The 25,118-nt window shown below is 43.5% G+C and overlaps 1 protein-coding gene across 8 annotated transcripts in view; it reads right to left on the reverse strand.

Moving 5' to 3' along the window:
• The window catches only part of Tmem131l (transmembrane 131 like), a 140,882-nt gene that overhangs the window by 15,059 nt on the left and 100,705 nt on the right, over positions 1-25,118 (reverse strand). For 7 of the 8 annotated variants that reach the window (XM_036190445.1, XM_036190442.1, XM_036190441.1 and 4 more), the window contains exons 16-27: positions 24,026-24,143; positions 22,180-22,321; positions 20,813-20,922; positions 19,741-19,813; positions 16,984-17,111; positions 14,730-14,872; positions 13,788-13,974; positions 13,178-13,363; positions 12,090-12,239; positions 10,690-11,312; positions 8,471-8,619; positions 839-963 (exon numbers count right to left, since the gene is read on the reverse strand). In XM_036190445.1, the coding sequence (XP_036046338.1) occupies positions 839-963; positions 8,471-8,619; positions 10,690-11,312; positions 12,090-12,239; positions 13,178-13,363; positions 13,788-13,974; positions 14,730-14,872; positions 16,984-17,111; positions 19,741-19,813; positions 20,813-20,922; positions 22,180-22,321; positions 24,026-24,143 (2,134 nt within the window). The remainder of the gene's footprint in view (positions 1-838; positions 964-8,470; positions 8,620-10,689; positions 11,313-12,089; positions 12,240-13,177; positions 13,364-13,787; positions 13,975-14,729; positions 14,873-16,983; positions 17,112-19,740; positions 19,814-20,812; positions 20,923-22,179; positions 22,322-24,025; positions 24,144-25,118) is intronic. The other variant, XM_036190443.1, reaches the window with a different exon arrangement.

Consider the following 25,118-nt stretch of genomic DNA (forward strand, 5'->3'; position numbering starts at 1 on the left):
GAATGCATGACTGTAGCACAGTGGAACCTCATTCCCACTCAAATGTGCAAGCTGAAGAACCTTGACAACAACACACTGAAACACCTAGCCAAGCTCCCATGGTGGTGATGTCTCTAGATGGCAGGATTCGAAAGAAAAGCCTGCACGGGGAAGAGAGGCGGCCAGACATGGCTGTCACGCTATTCAGGGACTGCTGAGGACAGGTGCCAGGATCTTGGAATGGAGTTTTCTACAGAAACTTAGAGCACTGTACTGGAACACAGTTCAGACAAGGGGACTGGGGGACTGGAAAAGCCTGCTTGTAGCTAAGGAAAGAAAGGGGACTGTGTGGCCAAGGCCCCAGCATACATGAGTGGTGTGCTGGGCGTCTACGATGAACCCTGACCTCAAAAGCCACCTCTGCTGGGTGGGTGTGGAGTCAGAATGAACACACAGTGTTAAAGGGAAGGTCAGAGGAATCGGGACTATACCATCTTACTCCTTGGCTGGGTGGTGGGTGTGTTCAAGTGCATGTGCCTACGCCAGCCAGGGCTTTCTCCAGCCCCTTCTCCACAGAAGTGTAAGCAGAATCAGGGACAGCTCAGGTCTTTCCTCTAAAAATTTCCCACAGCTTTTAGCATTTTATAAGGGACAGATAAAAATCAAAGTCTTAAAAGGTCACCTTACAGTATTTTTAAGGAGTAAGATTACAAGAAAATGTGTTAATTCCGCAATTCATTTCGGTCTGAATACGATGCACTATGCTATATTGCCTACCCAACCTCACAGAAACAAAAGACTGAAGTGAAATGGAAATCTAGCTTAAACTGGTTGGTAAGGGGTTGCAGATGTGACGTACCTGGAGGCCTGAGCAGCACCCCTTTTCTTGTGTTTTCTACATGTTCGGTTTTTATTCCAGTTGAGAGCCGGCGTGCTTCCTTCTCTCTTCTCCTGAAGCTTCCTCCTCCTGTGAGGGTCTTCCTGCTGAAGGGGGAAAAGGGAACATCTGTGGCTTCGGGAGCCTCTGTCCAAAGACAAAACTCCTGACCGCCTTTGTTTCACTTTGGGGGACCAACTCTATCTGCATCCAGAACACCTCAGCACTGGCAAGACCCACCTTTCTCCACTCTTGCAGGCTCTGCAGACAGAGAGGGGAAAAATAACTGCTACTTACAAAGCTCCCAGGGGGTAGAGGGGGGAAGATCTGCCAGTGATGTGGAGGCTGCTGTGTAACCCCTCCAGCCCCCACCTGGTTGCTGGTGCCTGTACCTCAAAGAATCAACTGCTGAAGCAAAAATCAATGAACCCAGGAAGGCACCAGCTGTGTGTGACTGTTCTAATTTGTTTACAGATGAACTCTGTGTGAACAGCCAGACCGCCACAGGATATTCCGAACTAGTTACAGCTTCTTGGGTAAGTGAAGTCCGAGCACACGTCTTGTGTAAATGTGGTTATGAAGAACTTACTCCAGCGGGCGGCATGCGGACAGCTATAGGTACACGTGCTGCGCACACATACAGTTAAAACTCTGCCAGGCACAGTCTATACTGTTGGTGGCAATGGGGAGGTCCCTGGCCTTTTATATTGTAAAGCATCTTCCCGTCTTTTAGGGGGTGTGCCTTCTCCCTTTCACTCTCTGCCCCTCGAAGCAGAGCTCAGACTTAACACTTCTGAAGCGTGGAGGACTTGCCTCCTCCACGGACTTCACAGGCACGAGGGACCCACTGAGACAGAGGCGTAGCCCCAGACTGGAAGTTCTTTCTACTTGTCAAGATTTGTTTCATGGGAAAGCAAAGATGTTCATTTCAGCGTCCTTCTCAGAATGGCGGCCTGGAAGTCACGGGGAAGCATGGCAGGCTAACAGACATTTGGAGACCAGGCCTTGGAAGGAGAAGAGAAAGGCTTGGGTGCTCCGTTCACTACTTGCCCTGAGTCTGGACATCTGAACCTCCTGCATCTGTAACATGAAAATGAGCCCTAGCAATGGCAGGGAGTGTCAACCACATGGGACCATGGGAGTTTGCTTTCTTTTCTGTATTCTTTTGGTTCTCCCGCTATTAAACATGTAGTGATTGTTTTCACTCTACTGGTGTTTAGAAAACCGTAAGTCCACCATAGAAAGACTCATTCTATAGGGTTGTGGTCTGATGGTGAACAGACACGCGAAGACTGCTCAGGCAGAGCAATAATTTCCACACACTCACTCTCTTCACTGGCCAATACTTGAAGTGATTTGTCTGCATCCTGCCCCACTGTGTCCACCTTGTCCACAAGAACCAACAAAAGCTTGTCAACCCAAGCACTGAAGCCTCTCTGTCCAAGATCAAGCCTGAGTCAAGGACTGGTCTCAAAGTAGGGTCAAAGTGTGAGGACTGGTCAGTGGTCACTAACAGTTGTCTGCCTTTCTGAAATCAACATGGCTGGAATTGTCAGTCTCTGTACACAAGAAGATGCACATATTTCGGATGACCGAGCAGAGGGATGTGGAGTCTGGGGAGGAGATGGGAAAGGAGAATGCAGGCATGCTGGACTCAGAGCCAAGGGAGGTGTTGATGAGCCACTTAACAGGGGCAAAGGTAGGGGCATAAACAAGAAAGCAGAAGGACAGAGGATACAATGCACAAGGGACCTTTGACTTAAAAGTGAGAGCCAACCAAGCAACAGCAGAGAGGGGGTTCCAGAGTTGAGGGGAGGGAAACCAGCAGCTGCTGCACCAGTGGGTAGGGGAGAGGCAGGCCAGCAGGGAGCTGAGGGCAAGAGGAAGTCTCCAGAGAAGAGGGCAGGCAAACCAGGAAAGGGCCATGTTCATGCACATGTTCGTCTGTGAGGCTAAACCTTGCTCCTGCCCCTTAACTACAGCAGGTCACCTAGCCTCTCCCTTGGTTTCCTGTTCCTCAAAAGGCGGGTCCTGGCACCTAGTAAGCAGTATGGTCTTATTCTCCATCACCTCCCATCACTGAACTACATCATGAGCTCTCTTGGGAGGTAGTGATTAATGGAAGTCAGGATGGAGAAAAATCCCCTAAGTTTTCATAAAAGCAAAGAGACAGACAGCAAGACAGACACACACACAGAGACAGAGAAGGGGAGAGGGAGAAAGAGGGGAGAGGGAGGGAGAGAGAGGGAGGGAGAGAGGGAGGGAGGGAGGGAGGGAGGGAGGGAGGAAGAGAGAGAGAGAGAGAGAGAGAGAGAGAGAGAGAGAGAGAGAGAGAGAGAATATTCCCAGAGAGTATCTGTAGCAAGTAAAAGTATTCAAATAAGTAGGAAAGGGCAAACTAAGAAAATTTAATACATAATTATTTGAATGACATTAAAGTATATAGACATACAAAGTGTTCTTAAATGAGAGAAAAAAATAACATCCAATACAAAAGTAGACAAAGGATATAAAATACAAATTGAGAAATAAACAGAAAAGATGAAAAAAGATGAACTCATCCAGAATGTTTCATGCTTGGGTAGATCAATGCAGGCAGGTTTGTATCTTGTATCGTTTGATTTGTAAAAAGCAAATGTGTTTATGAGGCATTCACAAGTACCAGGCCAGGGCTGGGCGGCAGGAGACTGTAATAGTACTTGCCTCTGGGTGAACGCTGAGTTCACAGAGTTTGTTTCCAGTGGTGGGGTTTTGGATGGATGATTAAATAAATTTTTTTGCCTGAATTTTACATGCACATAAAATGTTCACCTTTCCCTGGGTAAAATGAAAAGATAACTCAAAAGCAACTGTTTCGAGCCAGAGGTAATCCTGGATCACCAAAACAACAACAACAAATCCCTCTCCCATCCAAACACTGCTGTTCATCCATCACATGCCCAATATTCTGCTAACAATGCCTAGGGGTGTAGCTCAGTGGTAGGGTACGAGCTTAGCATGTGGGGGGCCTTGAGATGACGCAAACAAATAATGCTTTGGAGAGAAGAATGAAGCTGGCACACTCCACCACTACCCAAGTGAAAGTCAACTGGAAACAACTTCCTGGAAGGCAGTCTAACAGCAGTGAGAGGAACCGGAACTAACAGACTCCCGTCGGAACCATCAAGGGTGAATCAGGACTACAGAAAGAGTTAGGAACAAAGTCATTCATCACAGAGTATTGATGACATGAGAAGAAAATGCAGCCTTAATGTCCACCTGCAGGAGTATCAGTTTCCACTCAATTTTCAATCACGTGAGAAAAATCAGAATTATAACTGACATATATATACACAATGATAATAGTTACTCTCAGCTATATTACACTAAAAAGATCTTAAAATTTTATTCAAAAGACATTACATAAAAATATTAGTGGCTCATTTTGGATGGGTCCCTTTTCCCCTTCTTTTCTATGCTTTTGTAATCATGAATTGCTTTTCTAAGAAAAAAAAACACTCTTAAGAGAAAATAAAAACCCAGAGCTAAGGTTGAAACTTAGTCTATGCCTTCCACACCTGGCCTTCACCCTTCCTTGCCAATAGAGCTGGAGGAACATTCTCTGTGTACAGCAGACAGACTTATACAGTCTTCCATGCTACAAAGTTAGGCCCCAAGAATGTGCTGGAAAAACAAACACTACAGACTGCCCCCAGGAGTGTGTACACTGAGAGTGATTTTTCTCCTCATCAGCAATGCAGTGGAGAGCGCTTTCCCAGCCCTGAGAAACAAGTGCAGAAACATCAAGGAAATGACCGAGAACAGCCACATGGTGGCACCAGAATATCTACCTTCCACAAGCTGCCAACACTGCGGATGGCTGGACAGCTACACAGACCTGTGGGAGGAAGAGAGGATATAACCAGACAGAGGGAGGAGTGGCTATAACCACATTTGATCAGGGACTGGTGGAGCTCCAAGGACAGGGGCACTCAACCATTTGAAGGTTGAGATGAATAGAAGAAAACGTAACAACCACAGCAAACCCCTCAGAATAAAGAACCCACATATAGAAGGCTCATCCGGCCCAAGGAGGAGGGGAGACGGGGCTGGAGGCAGAACTAGGGGTTCTGTCTGGTACATGTGTGCGGCAGAGGGAGCCAGCAGCGGCACCTGTTTCTTAGGGCCACATGAGACCGAGGGGACCTTGGAGTCATTGGCTCCGCTATCTCCTAACATAATCTCAATGTGGACTCAAGTCACTGCAGGCAACAGCCAAGTCTCCAAAGACCTATCAAAAAGACAGCAGATTCAACTCCAATTTCACTAATTCCCTATCCTCAATGTGGTGACTTGATTTGGCTCATGAAAGTGTCCCCTCCTGCATCTTTGGGCCTAGCTCTTTGTTCCTCTGCTTCACAGACACCCCAACACTGCCCAGCATTCAGACTCAGGCCACATCTCCTCTTTGCTCACGCTGTAAAGAAAATGTGATAGCTAATCTTAATTGTTAACTTGACTCTATCTGGAATCAACTTGAAACCCCAGGAGCTGGGCACACCTGTGAAGGATTTTCTTGACGGAATCATTTGAGGTAGGAAGATTCACCCTACGTCTGGACCATACCCTCTAGTGGCAGCCCACACAAGAGAACATTGAAAAGGGAAGCTTTTGCTTTTGACCTGCTTGCCCTCAATCTTGCTGGTGATTCATCTATCCTGTTGCCGCAGCCAGTACTAAATCCGGCTCTTCAGGATTCCAACACAGACTGAAAACCAGCAACTCACCAGGAGTCCTCCAGGACTCCAGCACCAGACTGGGGCTGCAGCAACACCCAGTCTCGTAGACTGAACAACGACGTGATTCTCAGCCTTTGCACTGTGAGACAGCCCTTGCTGGACGATCCAGACCACATTTGGCAAGTCAGCTACCATATCCCCCTTTATTATAATTATTAACATAGACTGTGTGTGTGTGTGTGTGTGTGTGTGTGTGTGTGTGTGTGAGTGATCAGGTTAGTGACTTTAGAGCAGTGGTTCTCAACTTGTGGGTTAAGACCCCCACAGAGATTGCATATCAGATGTTTACATTATGATTTATAATTGTAGCAAAATGACAGTTACGGAATAGCAACAAAATAATTTTATGGTTGGGGGTCACCACACCATGGAGAACTATATTAAAAGGTTGCAGCATTTTGAGGGCTGAGAACCACTGCTCTAGAGAACCCTGAAAGTCAGGCTGCTTCAGGCCCAACTCCACAGGGGTAACCTCCATCCCTAACTCCTGTATGGCAGTCCCAATCTGGAGGCCCCAGAGCCCTCTTCCCCTTGTTTCCCTGTGGGTGGCTGCTCCCAGGTGATGGCTCCTCTCCTGGCAGGTCCTGCAGTGCTTGATGCCTGCCCGCTGGCATTGCTGCCACCTCCTCTGGAGCGTGCAGGCCCCCGGAGCCCAGTACTAGTCTTGACGCTTGACTGCATGCAAGCGCCCGTGCCTTTCTCAACCGCTCTGGAATGTTTACCACAAACCTACTTTGTAGCACACTTCCATTTAATTTAAGCAGAAGAGTCATGCTTGTTATATTAAATTTAAAGAATACAGAGCAACCACTCAGAAATAACTAGGCCACTCCCTGTTTCACAAACCCTTCTTCTAAATATTCTCCATGAATCTACACATACATAAGGGTAACAGAAGAGGCAAGGGAAATAGATGTGACACTAAGATAATAAATTACCTTTAAATCAAATGGTAAGGTCCAATTTTATAAGAATCTATTTTTTAAAATATTTATTTATTGCATATACAGTATTCTGCCTGCATGTGTCCCTGCAGGCCAGAAGAGGGCACCAGACCTCATTACAGGTGGTTGTGAGCCACCTAGGAATTGCTCTTTGGAAGAACAGCCAGTGCTTTTAACCGCTGAGACATCTCTCCAGCCCCCAAAAAATATAATTTTTTTTTTAATGAAACCAAGGTAGAACCAAAGGAACTACAAACTTTTAAACATTTTTTTCCTGCATAATATATATTAATTCATTAAAGATCTCTTTAAAGGCCGATGTCATGGTGCATGCCTTTAATCCCAGCACTTGAGATGCAGAGGCAGGAGGATCCTTTTTGAGTTCCAGGCCAGTCTGGTCTACATAGTAAGTTTCAGTACAGTTAGAGATGTGCAGATAGACCCTGTCTCCAAGAACAAAACAAAACAAAAGCAACAAACAAACAACAAAGATCTCTTTAAAGTTAAGAATAAGATGCCAGGTGGCGGTGGTGCACACCTTTAATTCCAGCATTCGGGAGGCAGAGGCAGGCAGATTTCTGTGAGTTCGAGGCCAGCCTGGTCTACAGAACGAGATCTACGACAGACATCAAAACTACACAGAGAAACTCTGTCTCGAAAAACAAAACAAAAAAAAGACTATGAGCTGGCCAGTGGTGGCACACACCACTGGCAGATCTCTGAGAGTTTGAGGCCAGCCTGGTCTACCAAGCGAGTTCCAGGACAGCCAGAGCTACTATATAGAGAAACCTTGTCTCAAAAAACCAGGATAAAAGAAGATTGTGGGGGTGGGAGTGTTGCCAGTGGTACTTATCATCCATAGGTTCTGGGTTTGATCCCCAGTACCACAAGGATAGTCAGACAAGCAGACACCACACACAAGACTGCCTTCTACCAGAAATGATCATTGCTAAAATTTATTTCCCCTGCTTCTCATCAACTCCACCTTCTATATATTTTTCTATATTACTGTATTTTTAGGTTGTTAAGTTTTTTAGTATTTGCATCTGGCTTTGGTTTATTGTTGCTGATTATTTAGTCTCAGTTTTGGATATAACGTAAGCTGATGTCACTAACCTTTTATGTAGCTTCTGCAACGCTGAATTTTTATTTTTAACTTTTAGCTTGGTGGGTTTTTGTTAACTTGATTTTCATGTAAAAATTCCTGCTGTTACTTCTATGTTTACAGCTCAGCTTGACTGGATAAAATATTCTTTGTTCGCATTTTCATTCTCTCAATGACACTGCACCAGTCATTTTCTGACTTTACATGTCCCACTAAGAAGTCTGCAGCACGCTTAAGTTTGTGTTTCTTGTTTTCCTTGCTCTGGCCAACTCTTTATGCCTCAAGTTTCATGAATTATGAAGAATGTGCCTATGTCTGTTATTAGGCATCAACTTTTCCAGACCTACATAGTGAACCATTTCCATCTACAAACTGACCTCTTCTCTCACTGCAGGACAACTTTCCTCTATTACATTAATAATACTTTTCTGATCTTGTAAAGATGGCAACAGATGCAGGACAGAGGAAGACAAGCAATTCATCAAGACTGCTTTGAAAAGGAGATGTCAGTACTAACTAGACGGAACAGGTCTGGTCTGGTTCTACTCTACTACTGACACTAGGAATTAAACCACCGCTGAAGATTAGGGTCTCCAGAGAGTCAAAGCTACCTGGGTTCTGAAAGCCATTTTACTATCACCTATATAATTGGAAGACAAAACTTTCTGAACAAACTAAGTTTTACCACCACCTACAGAGAAGGAAATACACCGACGGGAGATACCTGTACTCTTTGCCTAAGTGTGAACACTGCTCTTCTCAACAGGGAAGGGTAAGGAATGCAAACCTCTGCTGAAAGTATGTCCTGCCTCTCAGAACACGTGGCCTCTGGAGACGCTCTCTGACTCTTCTTTATTGAAGACGGCTTTGTGTCAGCCCCTTTCAAAGTCTCACAGACGTCCACTTCATTCTTGATAGGCACTTGCTGGTTATTTCCTTGATAAGGAAAAAAGAATTCAATTTCTAGCATTTTTCCATTTATAGTCCTCTTAATTAAACGAGTTCCTTTGTCAATTTAATTTAATGAGATATAGGCACTTTTTTATACTCATGATTCCCCAGAAATTCACTTTGTTTACCAGTGGGAATGTAAAAGTTCTACAGTCTTTAAAAGAAGTCCAAGTGAGCGCAGGACACTGGCACTACTGTGCTGTGTAATTCCCAGTGGCCCAAAGGTGGAAACCACCTGCTGTCCACCAATGGATGAATGGACAACTGTATAAGGGGCTACATCTAACACTGCCAGAACCAGCACATCCTACACTAGTTAAGAGTTTTTTCAGTGGAATTAAAATCCTGGTTGAGGATGTTTCCCAAGCTCTGGGGAAAGGAGTGATGGTGTCTAGTTTACTATTAGCAGACATTGTTTGGGTTGATGACAAAGTCCTGACCATAGACTTAGGCGATACTTGCTCAACAACTCAAATCATAATAAACATTCCTCTCAGAGAACACCAACTATCTTTTACATCATAATATTCTTTATGGAACAGTCAAATTTCCATTTGAGGATTGTGCCAAATGCATAAAGCTCTTTAGAATTAATTCAGAGCCTTTCCTTACCTTCACTTCAGTATCAACAAGTAATGAGATTTCCATGGTTTGAACATGGGCCCTGGTTCCTAAGATGGCGCTATCAGGAGGTGCAGTGGACCTTTTAGGAGGCAGGCCTCCCAGGAGCTTCTCACACTGGGAATGTGCCCTCAAAGTGGGTCGTGAGACCTTTGTCTCTCCCCCTACACTTGCCTCCTTGTTTCCTAGCTCGTGAAATGGGTATGTTCTTCTGATGCAGGCTTCCTACCTTGCCAGCCTAACTCCAATGCGAAGCTTAAGACAACAGGCCTCCTGGCGTTGGACTAGAACCCCTGAACCTTCCCTACAGCACTGTTTAGGAGACACTTCATTGCAGTAATATGAAGCTGGCCAACAAGTGCTAGCAGCTAAATGTTAAGACCAAAGCTTGACTGGTATGGTGGCACACACCTTTAATCCCAGCACTAAGAGGCCGAGCCAGGTGGACCTCTGTGAGTTTGTGGCCAGCCTGGGTTATAGAGCAAGATCCAGGCCAGCCAGGGCTACTTTGTGAGATCCTCTTTTACATAAATATACACATACATACTGCTGAGTTTTTCCAACAGTACAGGAATGTGTTAACATGTTGGTCAAGAGAGAAAGAGGAAGGGGGAAGGGAGGAGGTGGTACAGGCCCTTCTGTGGAGGATGCAGGCTTCAGCTAGCACATGCTACCCTTCTTTTGTCAATAGCATCTGTCAGGAGAACAGTTGTCTTTTTTTAACCAAGAGATGCTATTAAAAAAGCAAGGCCAGGAAACAGGAGGTGCTGCATCCATTAGAAAAGTTGGTGCAGCCAGGTGTGATGGCACATGCCTTTGATCCCAGCACTTGGGAGGCAGAGGCAGGTAGATCTCTGAGTTCAAGGCCAGCCTGGTCTATAGAGTGAGTTCCAGAACAGCCAGAGCTACTCAGAGAAACTGTCTTAAAAAAACAAAAAGAAAAAGAAAAGTTGATACAGATCTGTTTAGTCAGAAACCCTGTAAGGGGTGACTACTTTTTTACAAAAAGCCTGAAGCTGAGAATAAATAATTAGCAATGGATCAATATCTTTCTATCAATGATATACAACATTAATACTCCCACCTTATTCTAAAACTTGAAATTCTTAGTCATAGCATTCTAAAACATAGGGCCCTTGTTGTTTTGAATGTCAACATTTATGCCTTTGCTAAAACCGGGTACATAAAAGCACTCAGCTCCCACAATTAAAACCAAAGATCACAGCCGGGCACAGTAGCTTTCCCCTGTAATTCCATGACTTGGGAGGCTAAGGGAAGAGTCAGACGAGACTGGACTGTATTATAGTGTAAGAATCTGAAGAAAGGGGGCTGGGGGAAGCACAGTGCCTCTCTGAAGGCTACAGGCAATACCAAATCTCACTGGGAATAGACAAGACACCAAAGGACAACAATCAAAGTGGCGGCCAATGTTACCATGTTTCCTGGAAACTTCTGGCATGTCTGCCTGCTGGGACTGAGGTGGGCTTTTGGGCAAAGGACTTTCAGGTGGCTTCTTAGAAGTCTTCTGTAGGCAGGGCTCTTGTTCCTTGAGCTCAGCCATGTTTTCTGAAGTTTTAATGTCAGTTTCCTTAGGAAACATACATGTCTGTATTCCCTCCTTCATACTACATTCTGAAGAAGTATTATTGACAACTGTGTTTTTCAGTGAGTTTTCCTCTTTGTTCAATACATTTTTGGGTAGGGTTAAATTCTTCTGCAGGTTGACATTCACACCACTGGCATACTTGAGGCTGACCCAGTTCTCACTCGTGATATCAGTGCAAGCGTCCTCCTTGGCAGCAGACAGGGAGCTTGCCAGGGTCAAAGTCTGCTTCTCTTCGGTGGTAATGTTGGCACTGCTGGCCACAGATATACTTGGTTTCTGTTTGCTGTAGTAGAAGGAACACTTATGCTTCTTCTGAGAATGACCATAGGTGGCTGGACTTCTCTTGGCAGCATTCTGGATCCTGCTCAGGGGTGGGCCCACTGGAAGGCAGCTCTTTCCTCTGCCTTTATCAGATGGGCTGTATGTGTCAAGAAAGTTCTTGCAATTGCTTCTGAATAGAAAAAGAAACGCATTTAGCATGAATGCACAGCAAACCAAACTTCACTTCTCCACAAGGGTGGGATCAATTGGCTCAGTGCACTGAGGAGTTCCAGGCTCCCCTTCTTTCCAAGCCCCATATGTAGTAGAATATTATTTTAAGGTACGTTACTTTTGTTTATATTGCATTTATTTAACTCTGTGAAGCTGTGTTACTGTGCCTGTCTAAAACACCTGATGGTCTAATAAAGAGCAGAATGGCCAATAGAGAGGCAGCAGAAAGGATAGGCGGGGCTGGCAGGCAGAGAGAACATATAGAGGGAGAAATCTGGGGAGTGAAAAAGGACCTAGCAGCCAGAGAAGGAGAACTCCTCCAGGGGCCAGCCACCCAGGTACACAGCAAGCCACGGAGTAAAAGTAAGATTTACAGAACTAAGAGAACAGAAAAAGCTCAAGAGGCAAAAGGAAGATGGGGTAAGTTAAGAAAAGCTGGCTAGAAACTAAGCCAAGCTAAGGCCGGGCATTTACAAGTAAGAATAAGCCTCTGTGTGTGATTTATTTGGGAGCTGGATGGCGGGCCCCCAAAAAAGACCAAAACCCCACAATACCCATGAGCTTTCTACCGGGAGGCCATCCATGAGCCAAGCCCTCACACAGAGTATCTAAGAAAATAGTGCAGATGTCCACACAAGCTACAAGGAACCTGATAAAAATTAAATTTCTGTTACCTTCAAAGAAAATCAGAAATGAGCAGTATGAACATCCCTCCACCAGGAGGGGGACATCTTACTTGTGAGAATGGGAGCTGATCACGTCCACTGGACCACCATTTGGCTGTGAAGATGAGCTGCCATTTTGCCTCTGTCTTGTTTTCATGAATTCCATCAAAATGTACTGTGCTTGTTGGAAGGCTATTAAAATCACACCCAACAGGGATAAACTGGGGAGAAAACAAGGCCATTCGTTACTGAATGGCTCTGAACAGCATTAAGAAGACCCACTATAAGCCAGGCACAATAGCTGCAGTTCCAGCTACTCAGAAGCTGAGGCAGGAGGACTGCTTGAGTCTGCTATGGGAAATGTAATGAGACTACCTCAAAAAAAAAAAAACAAAAAAAAACCCAAAGCTAAAAAGACTTTTTTCCCCATTACAGAAGAGTGGTGAATGAACAATAGAAAACAGTTCAGAAACTGTATTACATTCCAATATTCCAATAAACATATGACATAATTTCTGATGTTTCTTACAGGTTAAAAACAGTTTTTTAAAAATATGCATATTCAGGGAGGGGGGAGGACAGGGGAACCCATAGCTGATGTATAAAATTAAAACACATAATAATAATTCAATAAATGAATAAAAAATATGCATATTCATAAGGTTGACATGACAATTCAATTTGTAAATGTATTTTCTAAATGAAGTTACTGTTAAAGGATCACTGTGGTCTTGCTGAGTGGTGGTGTCCCACCCCTGTAATTCCAGTGCTTAGCAGATCTCCCAGTTTGAGGCTAGCCTGGTCTACAGAATGAGTGCCAAGACAGCCAGGGCTAAAAAAAAAAAAAAAACTGTCTCAAAAAAACAAAACAAAACCAATAAACAAACAAACAAAGGATCACTGTGGTCTTATATTATCAAATAGTCACTGCACTGAGCTAATATCAGTCCTCAGATCTGCCACCGTGACTGTCAATGAATGAACGTGGACAGTTGTAGTGAGTTACACCTCTGGTCCTATGACCCTCTCAGGCATTTCCCGTCACTGCCTTGTCTCCTGATCACATGCCAGCAGACTCACTCAGGCAATCTGCATTTTCATGTGACTGCAACAAGACTTACTCCTCTGCCTGAGCTGCGCGGGGAAGGGGGTAGTTTACCTGACAAAGAAGACAGTGAGCTTCCAAAAAGACTCCTCCCAGCTGGGACCTGGAACCACTTCTGCACACAAGGGCAACATGTGATGAGGGAGAGTCACGTTGAGTGTGAAATGGAATTCCAGGTCTGCTGCAGTTACCAGCATCAGTTCACGGATGACCCAGGAAGAGGTAAAGTCCGGAGTAAACCTAGGGTAAGGGGCTCATCAGTATGATCATTTGCTGGTTTTAATTCTCACCACAAAGCAAAAATAACAACAGAAATAAAACTTAGGCCTACAAAACAATACTCAGGACTGGAGAGATGGCTCAGTGGTTAAGAGCACTGGCTACTCTTCCAGAGGACCTGAGTTCAATTCCGAAAATCCACATGGCAGCTTACAAATGTCTCTAACTCTAGTTCCAGGGGACCAGATACTTTTTCTAGCCTCCTTGGGTAGCAAACATTCACATGGTGCATCACATACATGCAGCCCAAACACCCTTACAAAATTTTTTAATTAAAAAACAAATATTTATATAAAAGCAGCGTAAGTTATCAGTTACCAATGGGCAGGGTACCTCCCGCAACAGTACACCATGAACAGAAATGAACTTAAACCCCAGCACTTACACAATACTGATGTCACGAGATGTGTTTGGGTTCAGTGAAAACGGATGGCAATCTAACACTTGGAATCCATAACCCTGGCAGTTATACCCATTGATTTTCAGGGATGTCACAGTTACAGGAAGAGGGCCGATATTCTCAACTTTGAAGTTCTTTGTTATAGATAAAATCTGCTTGCTGTCTTTCATCTCTAGAAGGAACAAGTCATTTTATTTAGTATACATAAACTTCAAAACTAACTTTAGTAACTGACTGAATCAAAGCATTATTAAAATGTGAAGAAGTTAAACATAGCTCCAATTCTGATTTCTACCTTGTTTGTAGAATAGTTTGTTATTCTAGCATCTCTAGATGTTGTTATATAACAAGGAAACAATAAAAATACTCAAGTCCACATTCTGCCTTACCCATTAGAGGTGAAACTCAAATGTTTTATTCTTCCTGCAGCCAAATAGTTTGCATTTACTGCAAGATATCATGTACCCCCTATCCCTGGAATTTTCATTTTCACTGAACCAGGGACAAGGTAAGAGACAGAATCTCATATATCCCAGGCGGGCCTCAAACTTGCTATGCAGTAGCCAGAGATGGCTTTAAACTAACTCCTGATCCTCCTGCCTCTACCTCCCAAGTCCTGGGATTAGAGGTGTGTACCACCATCCTAGGTTTTATTTACATTTTTGTTCTAACATCATCACAGTTACTAGAAACAGTTCAGATATGATATCAAACCTTTGGGAATAAATGAAAGCCTATTTTACATTTGGAGTTTTTGGAAAGAGTCAATAACTTAAAATGTAACTGTAAAGTTATTAATCCAGTCTAATCTACATAAGGAGCAACATTTAACCAGTTGTATGGTTTCTGTATCAATCCTTGATTTAACTGGTCTAAGTTACGGAATGAAGGGAAAAGATGTTGCAGGGGTCAAGCCTGTGAACTCACGTCGACGACAGTCCATCAGAGTGGACTCAGGCACCTTAAATCGGAGCGAGCCTCCTGCACCAGGAAGTCTTCCGCCCACTTTCAAGAGCTCTTGTGCTCCGAACCCTTCCACAACAACCGCGTCGATGACAGTCAAGTTATTCCTACCGTGAAGGAAAGCACAGCAGCGTCACCCAAGGCCCAAGTCAACACAGCCCCAAACACACACAATCCTGGGACACAGTGGGAAGCTTAGCTTAAATGTTCCGTGCTGCAAAGCTTACCCGGCACTATTCCTAGACAGCAAGAATACTGTCAGTTAAAAATACAGCAGTCTCTTAAAAGTACGGCATCTCGTGCATCTTATAGACAAAGGGGTCTCCAGGAAATGAGTGCTGGGCCAGAGTGCTCACGCTAGCTGGCAGCAGAGGGGTGAGTGATCAGCATTCTCCAACCACCCCACCACAAATGGAAGCCAAGTTTTCTAACAACCAGGCATCGGGGTGGAGGACACCCCAAAACATCAGATAAAGCAGCAGACACAGATGCTAACAAAACTTGACAAAACAACCAAACTTATTTGTTGAGTGAATTAAGAGGTTTTCATAGTGATTACAATGAGAAGAAACAATGCCTTCTGGATAGGATGACCCTAGAATGAGAACTATGGGTTTTTTTTAATCGAATACTCAAAATATCATCCCACAGATAACATGTAACTAGTCAGATTCTTATTAATGCAGTGGTGCAGGCCAGTGTTCATCCTTTTACTAACTGACATCATGCTTGCTAAGGTAAAATGTTATGTGCAAAGTTGAACGGATAGACACAAGACTGAATTCCCAGCACCGGGATAACAATGCCACCGAAGTGCAGAAGGGATTTATCTATATTTCTAATTTTGTAAAATGCACTGAAATATGCTTGTATCTCTGGAGCTCAGTAAATGATAAATGAGGGATGTGTAGAAAATACTGTGTCAATCAATAAAGAAACCATCAAAAGTAAATGAACCATTATTTAAAACTTTATTTTTAAGTCTAGGGAAGCAAAGTTTATTTATATACTTTCCAAAACCTTTCTCCAAGAAGCATAGGTTTTAAATGAAGCACACAACTCAACAGAAAGTTGGGGAGTCTCAAATCAAGGCCTTTGAGGACAAATGCTCTGGATTTTATTTTAGCACATTTTCTTTTTAGTCTCATTCAGCTGCAGAAGAGCTAATGCTGGCATATTAAAGGAAGCTTCCAATAAACTTTGTGCAATTGATCAGATAATAGAAAAGCTTTTAAAAAGTAATTAAAGTATTATGTATTCAAAGTTGCATTTGGGTTAGGCTCACCAATGCAAATAGCTTCAATTCAGGACTGTACAGTAACTTTTGCAAAAAGATTTTCATAAAAACTACCCACATAAAGTGAAGAATAAAATGCATTTTTTTCTGCTTAAATCAGCAAGTAGTAACTATCATTCAAGAGAGCAAAATGAGCCAGTGGGCCTGCCCAGTGAGGCACTTTTCCCATTGTCCCTGGGGCTACAGAGCATCAGAGGTTGGAGGTCCAAATCTACTCATGGGAATGTCTACAGCAATACTGCAATATCTTTACTGTAAGGACAAAGAAGTAAATGTGTGTGCGCCTATGGATGGGTATGTTCTGCCTTTTGGGATCATATCCGACTACAGCTGAGTGAAATATGTTCCCCTCCTGGAGACACCAGCTTACTAGGGTAGGAATGTGACTGAAGCAAGGGAACTGAATGAGGACCCCTCTCTTCAGCCCCTACCTCTTCCTATCCCACAACAGAGTCCCACCACTATAATCTGAGAAGTGTCAACTCTCAGTGAAATAGATGAGCCAGTGAGAAAGAGACTGACTTGCTGTGGAACAAACAATCCTTCTGAACATTGTGAAAATGCGTTGCTCTCATTGTTAATAAAAAGCTGATTGGCCAACAGCTAGGTGGGATTTTAGGGACAGAGAGAATGCAGAGAAGAAGAAGGGTGGAGTCAGAGGAGTAGCCAGCCAGATGGAAAGGAAGCAGGACATGCAGGAGAAGTAAAAACCACAAGCCTTGGGGCAGCACATAGATGAACAGAATTGGGTTAATTTAAGTTGTAAGAGCTAGTTAGTAATAAGCCTGAGCTATCAGCCAAGCATTTATAATTAACAATCAGTCTCTGAGTGGTTATTTATGAAGCAGCTGGTGGAATACAGTGGATCTTGGTCCCAACAAAAAACTGCCTACACTGACCCTGTGACAGGGACACACCTACCGGATTAGTATGAGGGAGGTGACTTTTCCATAGTCCACTGGTGTGAACACAACACCAACCCTTCTCATTTCCAGAGGCTGCAAGTGCAGATGGAGAGCATCAAAACTGGACTCCTCTGAAGGTTCACCCTGCAAGTCACGGAGGATATCATTAACCACCTCAAACCAGCAGAGTGGGCTTCCACAGTCACTGAGCACACCCAGTTAGAAGCTTGACCCCAGGCATCCTTGCCAACCTATTTTCTTTTCTCTCCTTGTATCTGTGGTGCTAGGGACAGAATTCAAGGCCTTATACATGCTAGGCAAGTGCTATACCACTGAGTGTCACCCCCTGCTCTTGTCAATGTATCTGAACTTATTTGTCCTGAACATTCAAGTGTTCAATACTTCCTATGCTTTATTTAAGAAACTTCAACGGTAACTGCAGGACAATCTAGCAGGATCCTGCAAAATGGATTTGCCCCCTGGCTTGGGTGGGACTTGGAATTAGAAGCCTTCTATACCAAACACTTTGACTATGAAAGAGTAATCAGAAAACAGACTTTTTCTGCTTGATTCTATAGCAATTGAACAAGACCACCCACCCACATCAGATAAGCATAAATTGTCTTTAATAGTGAATTTAGGTTTTATAGAGACCATCTTTTTTTTTTTTTAAATGTGTTTCTCTCTTTAGGAGACTGCTATTTATTCATATTTGTCTTTATTCCCTCCAGTATTCCTCTGAATAAATAGTTGTTTTAACACTGATAGGCCAGACTTTTTATGAAAATATTTCTGCTGCTTCATCTAGCTCATGAAAAGTGACTGGTTTTTGACAGATATGACATATAACCTGCATAGTAATATTTCTCTTTTCAGTTTTATCCTTCAAGCCTTGTTGATATTTTCTGTGCTACCTAGAAAAACAACTGGTGATAAAACCAGGTTCATTTCCATTAAAATTATAAGCTCTACAAGACAAAATTTTGCATTATAAATATAATATAAACTCCAAACCAAAATGATGCCCATCTTTAGTATTAAAGCTGTAATAATATATCAACAGCAGCAGTCTATGAAATGTTTTTTTAATATACCAGGCACTGGATTATTTAGCCCACATAAAACATTAAGCAGTCTATTTTACAAACTTTATTGACTCTTCAAATGTTGTTATGAAGGTCAGAGGTGAGCTGAAACAACTGCCCAAAATCATAAAGGTGGATGGAGTCAAACCTGCACCACCCAGTTCCATACATTCTTAACCCCATCCAAAAATCCACACTAATACAAGCAGGTCAACAAAATTACATGTCCAAGTCTTTTTTATGTGAAAAAGCTTTAAACTTTTTTAAATATCATTTTTTATTTATGTGCAGGCACTTGTGTGCAGAACACCGTGGACTGTGGTTATAGGCAACTGTGAGCCGCCATTTAGTTACGAGGAACCAAGCCTGGGTTCTCTGCAAGAGGGAACAAGTGCTTTGAGCAGATCTGTCTCTGTCTCTGTCTGTCTCTGTCTTTCTGTGTCTCTGTCTCTGTCTCTCTCTCTCTGTCTTTCTGTGTCTCTGTCTCTCTCTCTCTCTCTCTCTCTCTCTCTCTCTCTCTCTCTCTCTCGTGTCAGTCCAATTCTCCCATCACAAACGTGTTATTTCTTGGAAGGAAAAATCTCTACATGCCAACTAGATACCAATATAAACATTATCTAGATGAGTTACCCAATTTGTTCAAATCTGGATAAAATAGTTACACATAAAATTGGCCTTTTTTTTCTGATTGCAAATTATAAATGACTTACTAAAAAGGCAAAGCATTTCTCAATATTTTGAACTAATTATCTCCATTCACCCTGGACGCTACTTAGGAAAGAGGAGCAGAATGGGGCAGGGTCACCATGGAGAATGAATGACCCCAAGGCACACAGCTCTACCCCTCCAGTGCTGCCCAAATGATCTCAGAGAAGGGACGATTTGTTCATTATTGTAAACAAGTCTCTATTACAAGTGCACTTAAACCTGCTCTGTCTCCTTCTGTCCCAGGCTCTCTGTGGTCTCCCTCCTGCTCTTTCTGTGGTCCACTAGCAAACAGCACCTTCATCATATGACATTTTAATTCTTGCTCCTAAGTGTTTTGATAAGGCATCATGGCTGCTTAGAGGTCTAAGAATGCTAAGGAAACCTTTGAAATAGAGGATTTATAGTCTCATAGGAATATAGTGACTATTCAAATCACTAAGACATATGAAAACGTTTTATTTGTTTGCTTTTTCAGAGAGAATCTCTCCATAGAGTCCTAGCTGTCCTGGAACTCAATCTGTAGACCAGGCTGGTCTCAAACTCAGAGATCTGCCTACCTCTGCCTCCCAACTGATAGGGTTAAAGGCTTGCACCACCATGCCTGGGACACAGAACAACATTTTAAAAATGTATCTGCTTTTCCCTTATAACACACTGAAAAGGAATTTGAAGGGGCCAAGGGATCCTAAGAGAATCATAAATTCATTCTTAGATCTCTAGCTACACCATTTTTTACATAGCTCTGATTCAGGTGTTGTTTCTTCTCTTGCATGTTAAAATGATGCACAAGCCAAACTAATCCTGCAGCACTATGTACTTTAAAAAGAAACAAACAAGCAAGCACTGCTATGTATGCTTCCTGCCCAGAGAGAGAAAACAAGAGCCAACACAGAACACACAAACACCAGAACATGAAGTGGTAAGGCCCACTGTTAACAGAGCTAGCAAGTCAGCCATTTCAATGTCTCAAGATGACCTACCTGGTAAGGGCAAGCTTTGGTGAGCTGGAATTCACCAGTTGTGAAATTAATCATCTGCATATCTGTGCCAAACCTAAAAACAAAACAAAAAACTCCAAAGTTCAAAATAGCATTGGGATCAGCCAATAAAGAATTAATAATACCTATGTGCTCACACACTCACTGCCACACTTTATCTCATCAACGGCCATTCTACTTCAGCCCACACCCACCTACCACATCTGTAAGTTCCAGGGAAGTATTACTCAATGAAACAAGAAACGCAGCAACAGAGATCAAAATAGGAAGCAATACTGATTCCTCCAGGTGGCTTACTATGGAACTCGAAAGTGAGTTGTTCTTAACCAACGGCAGCTTTATGCCCATGGGAACTAGCATTGTCTAGAGACACTGGCTGACACGGCTAGGGAAGTCTTGCTGGCCTCAAGGGAGCAGAAACCGGCAAGAAAGCTGAGTGGCCTCTAGTCCTGGACTTTCCTTTCTCTAAAAGTCAGTGTCTGTTCTGACACGCTACCAGTGCCAAGGCTGAGAAATCTGAGATCAAGTCTGCTACCCAGCTTCCTACTCAAGAGGAACATTCTAAGTAAATCTACAACTCCATGATGGTGAGGTGCTCTAGGCACCTGGAGGCATCCTGTTTCACACTATACTCTCAACTCGTTCTTGAGATAGGTGAACCACTATGTTGCCCAGGCTACTCTCAAACTCATGATCTTCCCATCTCCGCCTTCTAGGTGGTAGGATTATAGGCAGGCACCACTGTACCTGTCTTTAAACACACTTCCCATGCTAGGAAAGATCATCACAATTTAAAAGATTCTCAATTTTAGAAGTTTCTATGAAAAATTATGATTGTTTAACTCAAGAAAAGAATGCTCCACTGGAGGATAGACCAGGCACAGTGACAATGAAGGTGCCACACAAATCAATGCCAAGATTTCCATGAAGCCACATGCATCCAGGGACCAGGCTCCCGGGTACAGGCTGATGGGTTCTCACTGTGTGCCAGCACACAAAGCCTGGGACAAAGAGGTACAGGAGTTCCCAAAAGCCTGTCCAGAGATCTTCCTACCATTTGTGCAGCAGACGCACTGCAGCTTCAGGTTTCGGGTACAGGGAGAGAGGCAGGAGCTGCAGGGAGACTGGCCAAGGGGACGGGTTCCTCACCACAAAGTACTTCACCTAGGTTTGAAGAGAGGAAGGTTAACACGGCAAAGAGCATGGTATCCTCCCAAGGTATTCCTGCCAAAAGAGTGTGACCTGAATCTCACCAGGAGAGCCATCGCACAGCTTAGAAAGTAAACAGCCTGAAGATTTCCACACAAATCCTCGTGGGAGTACACCACATGCTTAACATGGGTTAAATCCCTAGCACTAGGTGTCAGAGTGGGTAATACCATGAATGATTTCCTGGCCAGAGCCAGGAAGATTAAAGAAGACAGTGCACTGAGCTCCTTCCTGGGTTGCATCTGATGCCAAGGGAAAGTCCCTGTAAGGTAAGAGACTAGAAAGCCTTATCTACAGAATGTAGATTAGGTAACAGCATCATGATGTTTCATTTTATATTCTGGTTATATAAGCAAATGCCCTTGTTCTTAAATAATTCACAGTCAGTTAGAGGAAGGGCAGCCCGACATCTAACATTCAGTAGTTCTTAAAACTACACATATGTCAAGGGAGAGAGAGAGTGAAGGACAGGAAAGTGTGCCACATTAAATACGACGACTCCTGGGTAAAGGTGCTAGTCACCAGGTCTCATAAACTGAGTTCAATCTCCAAAACCCATGTGGTGAGAGAATCAAGAGTCCTCTGATGTCCACTGCACACTTGCACACACACACAATTAAATAAATAAAGATAAAAAAGGAACGAATCCTAGGAAGGGGCAGTTGGAAGTTCCTCGTACTCTCCTTGAAACTTGGAAGTGAAGCTAACAGTGCCCAGGAGCCTCGGGGAGCACAGGGTGCGGTGTGCCACTGGGACTTCGTGGGCCGTGCTGTTAGTTTGTTCCCTTTGCCCTTCCTACCACCCAGACGAGGTGGGAGAAGTGCACAAGGGGAAAAGCCAACACACTAAAGGCGAGTCAACAGACACAGTGCCCAGGTCACTGGTGGCAGCAGACAGCAACCTGGCTCCCTCTAGACTTCCATGACACAGAAACCCGTTTCAGCTGCTGTGAACCAAGCCTCTCTCCACTGCCAGCTGGTGAGTACTCAGTCACCTCTTAGGAAGTTCATATCCACTTGGCACCTCTTTGTCCAAGGGCTTTGAACTTAGCTTCTCTTCTGGTCCTGGTAACACATCCCCACTCAGTGTCCTCATGATGTTTGTGTGTGAATTCATCTCTTCTAAAACCAGTCTCTAGGTATAAACACCCTAGTACTAGGAGAGCCCCAGGCTCGGGTGTCCCCGACCAAGGAGGAGCCACACCACCCTTACCACGCTGCTCCTGAGGGCAGTGGCACTGAAGTTCAGCACAAGGCCGGGCTCCACGAGCAAACGAGGCAAGAAGGAGACAAGGGGTTCTGAATCCTTGGATTTCTTCGCAGAGGCAAACTGAGTCATTCCCAAAACGTTTCTCCTGGAAAAATGACAAAGAAAAAAAAAATAATACATGTATATTTACATGTATATTCAACCTTGACTTTTTTTTTTAAAAAAATGGAAATACTAAACACCACCCCCTCTCAAAGGAACAAGAGCTCTTGGGAAAATGGCTTTTGGTAGAATTTGGAATGACTGATTAGAGGTCTGGCGATGTCTTCCTGGGGATGAGCACGTTTTACATGTCAGATCCCCGAGTTCAATATCTGACATTAAACACATACACATGCACACAAAGCACACACGCAAACCAAAAACCTGTGTTACTAGCAAGCAAGCAAGTGTTCAGAGGAGGACCGCAATTTTGATGCCTCATCAGAGACACACAAGCTACCCAGAAAGACACTTACAGTCAATTTGAATTTGTCATCAAAACTACTAATTCCGGGGCTGGGGAGCGCGCCCAGTGAGAGTGCTTGCTGGGTGTCAGGAAGAACTGAGAGTGGATGGGTGTTCTGCAGCTGGGCATGGCTGCAAGCACACCTGTAGCCAGCCTCGCTGAAAATGGTGAGCTCCAACTTCAGTGAGAGACTGTCTTAAGGGAAAAGGTAGAGACAGAGGACACCTAGTACATCCTGCTCAGGCTTCTGAACATGTGTGTACGCCCACACTCTCATGTACACACACCCCACACACAAATTAACAAAACGATGACAGAAATAAAATACACACATGAATCAGAACCTGTGGCGATGCTCAAAGGGGGCTTGAAAGGCACAGCCTGTGAAAATACGCGGAACCCACACAAAGTGACCCTCAGCCTTACCATTTCCCAGCCATTAGTCTAAGTGAGAGAAGGCTTGTCCATGAATCATACAACCTTGTAAGTCTTAGGGATCAGCAAATTTATATGATCAGACTACTGTATTACCAAAGGAAAACGGTCTCCAAGGTGAGTATCTGTCACAAATCACCTACAGCAAATGATTCAATGTTACCACGCTAACTATGACATGCATGTGCCTCCTGATGTGATGTAGTCACAACAGCACAACACCAGCAGGGAACCAACCAGTAGTCTTACTAAAATGGACATAAACTAGAAAAACCAGTAAAGGAAAAAACAAATAACAAAAAAAAAAAAAAAAAAAAAAAAAACAACACTAGTGTGAAATTTTCTAAAACATTGTCAACAGGATAAAAACTGAAAACAGATGGGGCTCTAGTCTACAGACTACAGAACAAGACAAGAGGATATAGCCCTGAATGAGCCTGAATTAAAACCAAGGGGCTGTACCAGGTACTATAAGCCAACTAGGGAACTTGTAGTATGAACTATATATGATACATTATTGGTCCATTTGCTGGTTGGTTGAAGTTGCAATGTTACATATAAAAAATAACTTCCAATCACTGTCTAATAATGAGAGCCTCAGTATGATGGCTATCAAAGATTTTCCCAATAAAGTACTGAGGGCTCAAAGATGAAATTCTCTGCCTATTTTCAAACAAGTCAGCAAAAAGTAGTCAATGAGCATGTGCCAAAAGACAGAAATAAAACACAAGAAAGGCAAAGTTTCAATGCCTGGTGAGCACGCTCTAGTTGAGGAGGCTGAGAAGTATTTACTGTGTTGCCCTGTCAACACTTCTGAGGCTGGGGGCTTGTACAATCACTAATAAGTCCAGTGCATAATGCGCTGGGAAGCAGTTACTCCCCACTGCCACCCCAAGGAGGACACACCTGCAAACATCGCCACTTTTATATTTTTTCCATTTTTCATACAGTTTATTTGCAAGTTCAGAATCCACGTCCCAGGTAGACTGATCCAGAGAAAGGCTTCCATCCCAAGTAGGAGTTTCTAAAAGTTAGATCAGATTCAAAATCAGATTTACAAAGAACAACTAAATAGTAAATAATGCCAAGGGCTGACAGTTCAACTTCACAAACTAAGAGAACTGTGGAGTGAATAAATTCTGTTGCTTTCCTCTGAAAGTCCCTCTAACTCAATGGCACATGCATGATACATCAAATTAAACAAACATGTAAAAAGCAAAACTAAAGCGAATCATGTGACGGTAATGACGTAAAGGCACATGGCTCCTGACACAGCCTGAGACAAGTGAGAACTGTGCCCACAGCACTGTCTACAGCTTGGTATCTAAAGGGCAGAGCTGCTTCCGTGGAAACACCCTCACCAGCTGCACCTTTCAGGGTCCTGTGTAGGTCGGGGATGGAAGGACTAACAGCAGTTCTCAAGGAGAGCCCAGACCAGCAGTTGACCCTATGCAATGCACATTCCCGAAATGGTCTATGAGTACCTCTCCTCTACACATCTGCCCTGTACTGTCTCCACTAATGGAGGTGCTGGGAAGAAAAGGGAGGGGGATATCCCAAAGGTAAGCCTGTACTTTAAAGCTCTCTTTACATCAGAAATTTCAGTAAATCAAAGTACAAAGATAAAAATAAAAATAAACCAAAACCTAGGCTCAACTTCCAAATCACTACCAAGGCCTTCAGTTTCACAAGACACTTAGCACCTCCTGATATATATGGATAGATATATACCTATATCTCCCTATGACCTAAGATAAAATTCCCAATGATGCTAAGTTCTATCAGCTTTCAATATAGAGTCCCAGTTTTCCAGTTTTTCCTAGTGATAAGGCTGCTAAGATCAAACAGTATTATTTTGTAATCTCTTACAAAAGTACAAGCTACATAAGAAAAAGAGGACATTCTTATTTCTATAAGTAACCTGGCTAAGTCTGGAGGATTATCAACTGTTTCAGGTCATTCTGACAATGATCATGCTCTCTAAGCATAGAGTGTGATG

This window comes from Onychomys torridus, chromosome 6, assembly GCF_903995425.1.
Source record: "Onychomys torridus chromosome 6, mOncTor1.1, whole genome shotgun sequence".
Classification (NCBI taxonomy): domain Eukaryota; kingdom Metazoa; phylum Chordata; class Mammalia; order Rodentia; family Cricetidae; genus Onychomys; species Onychomys torridus.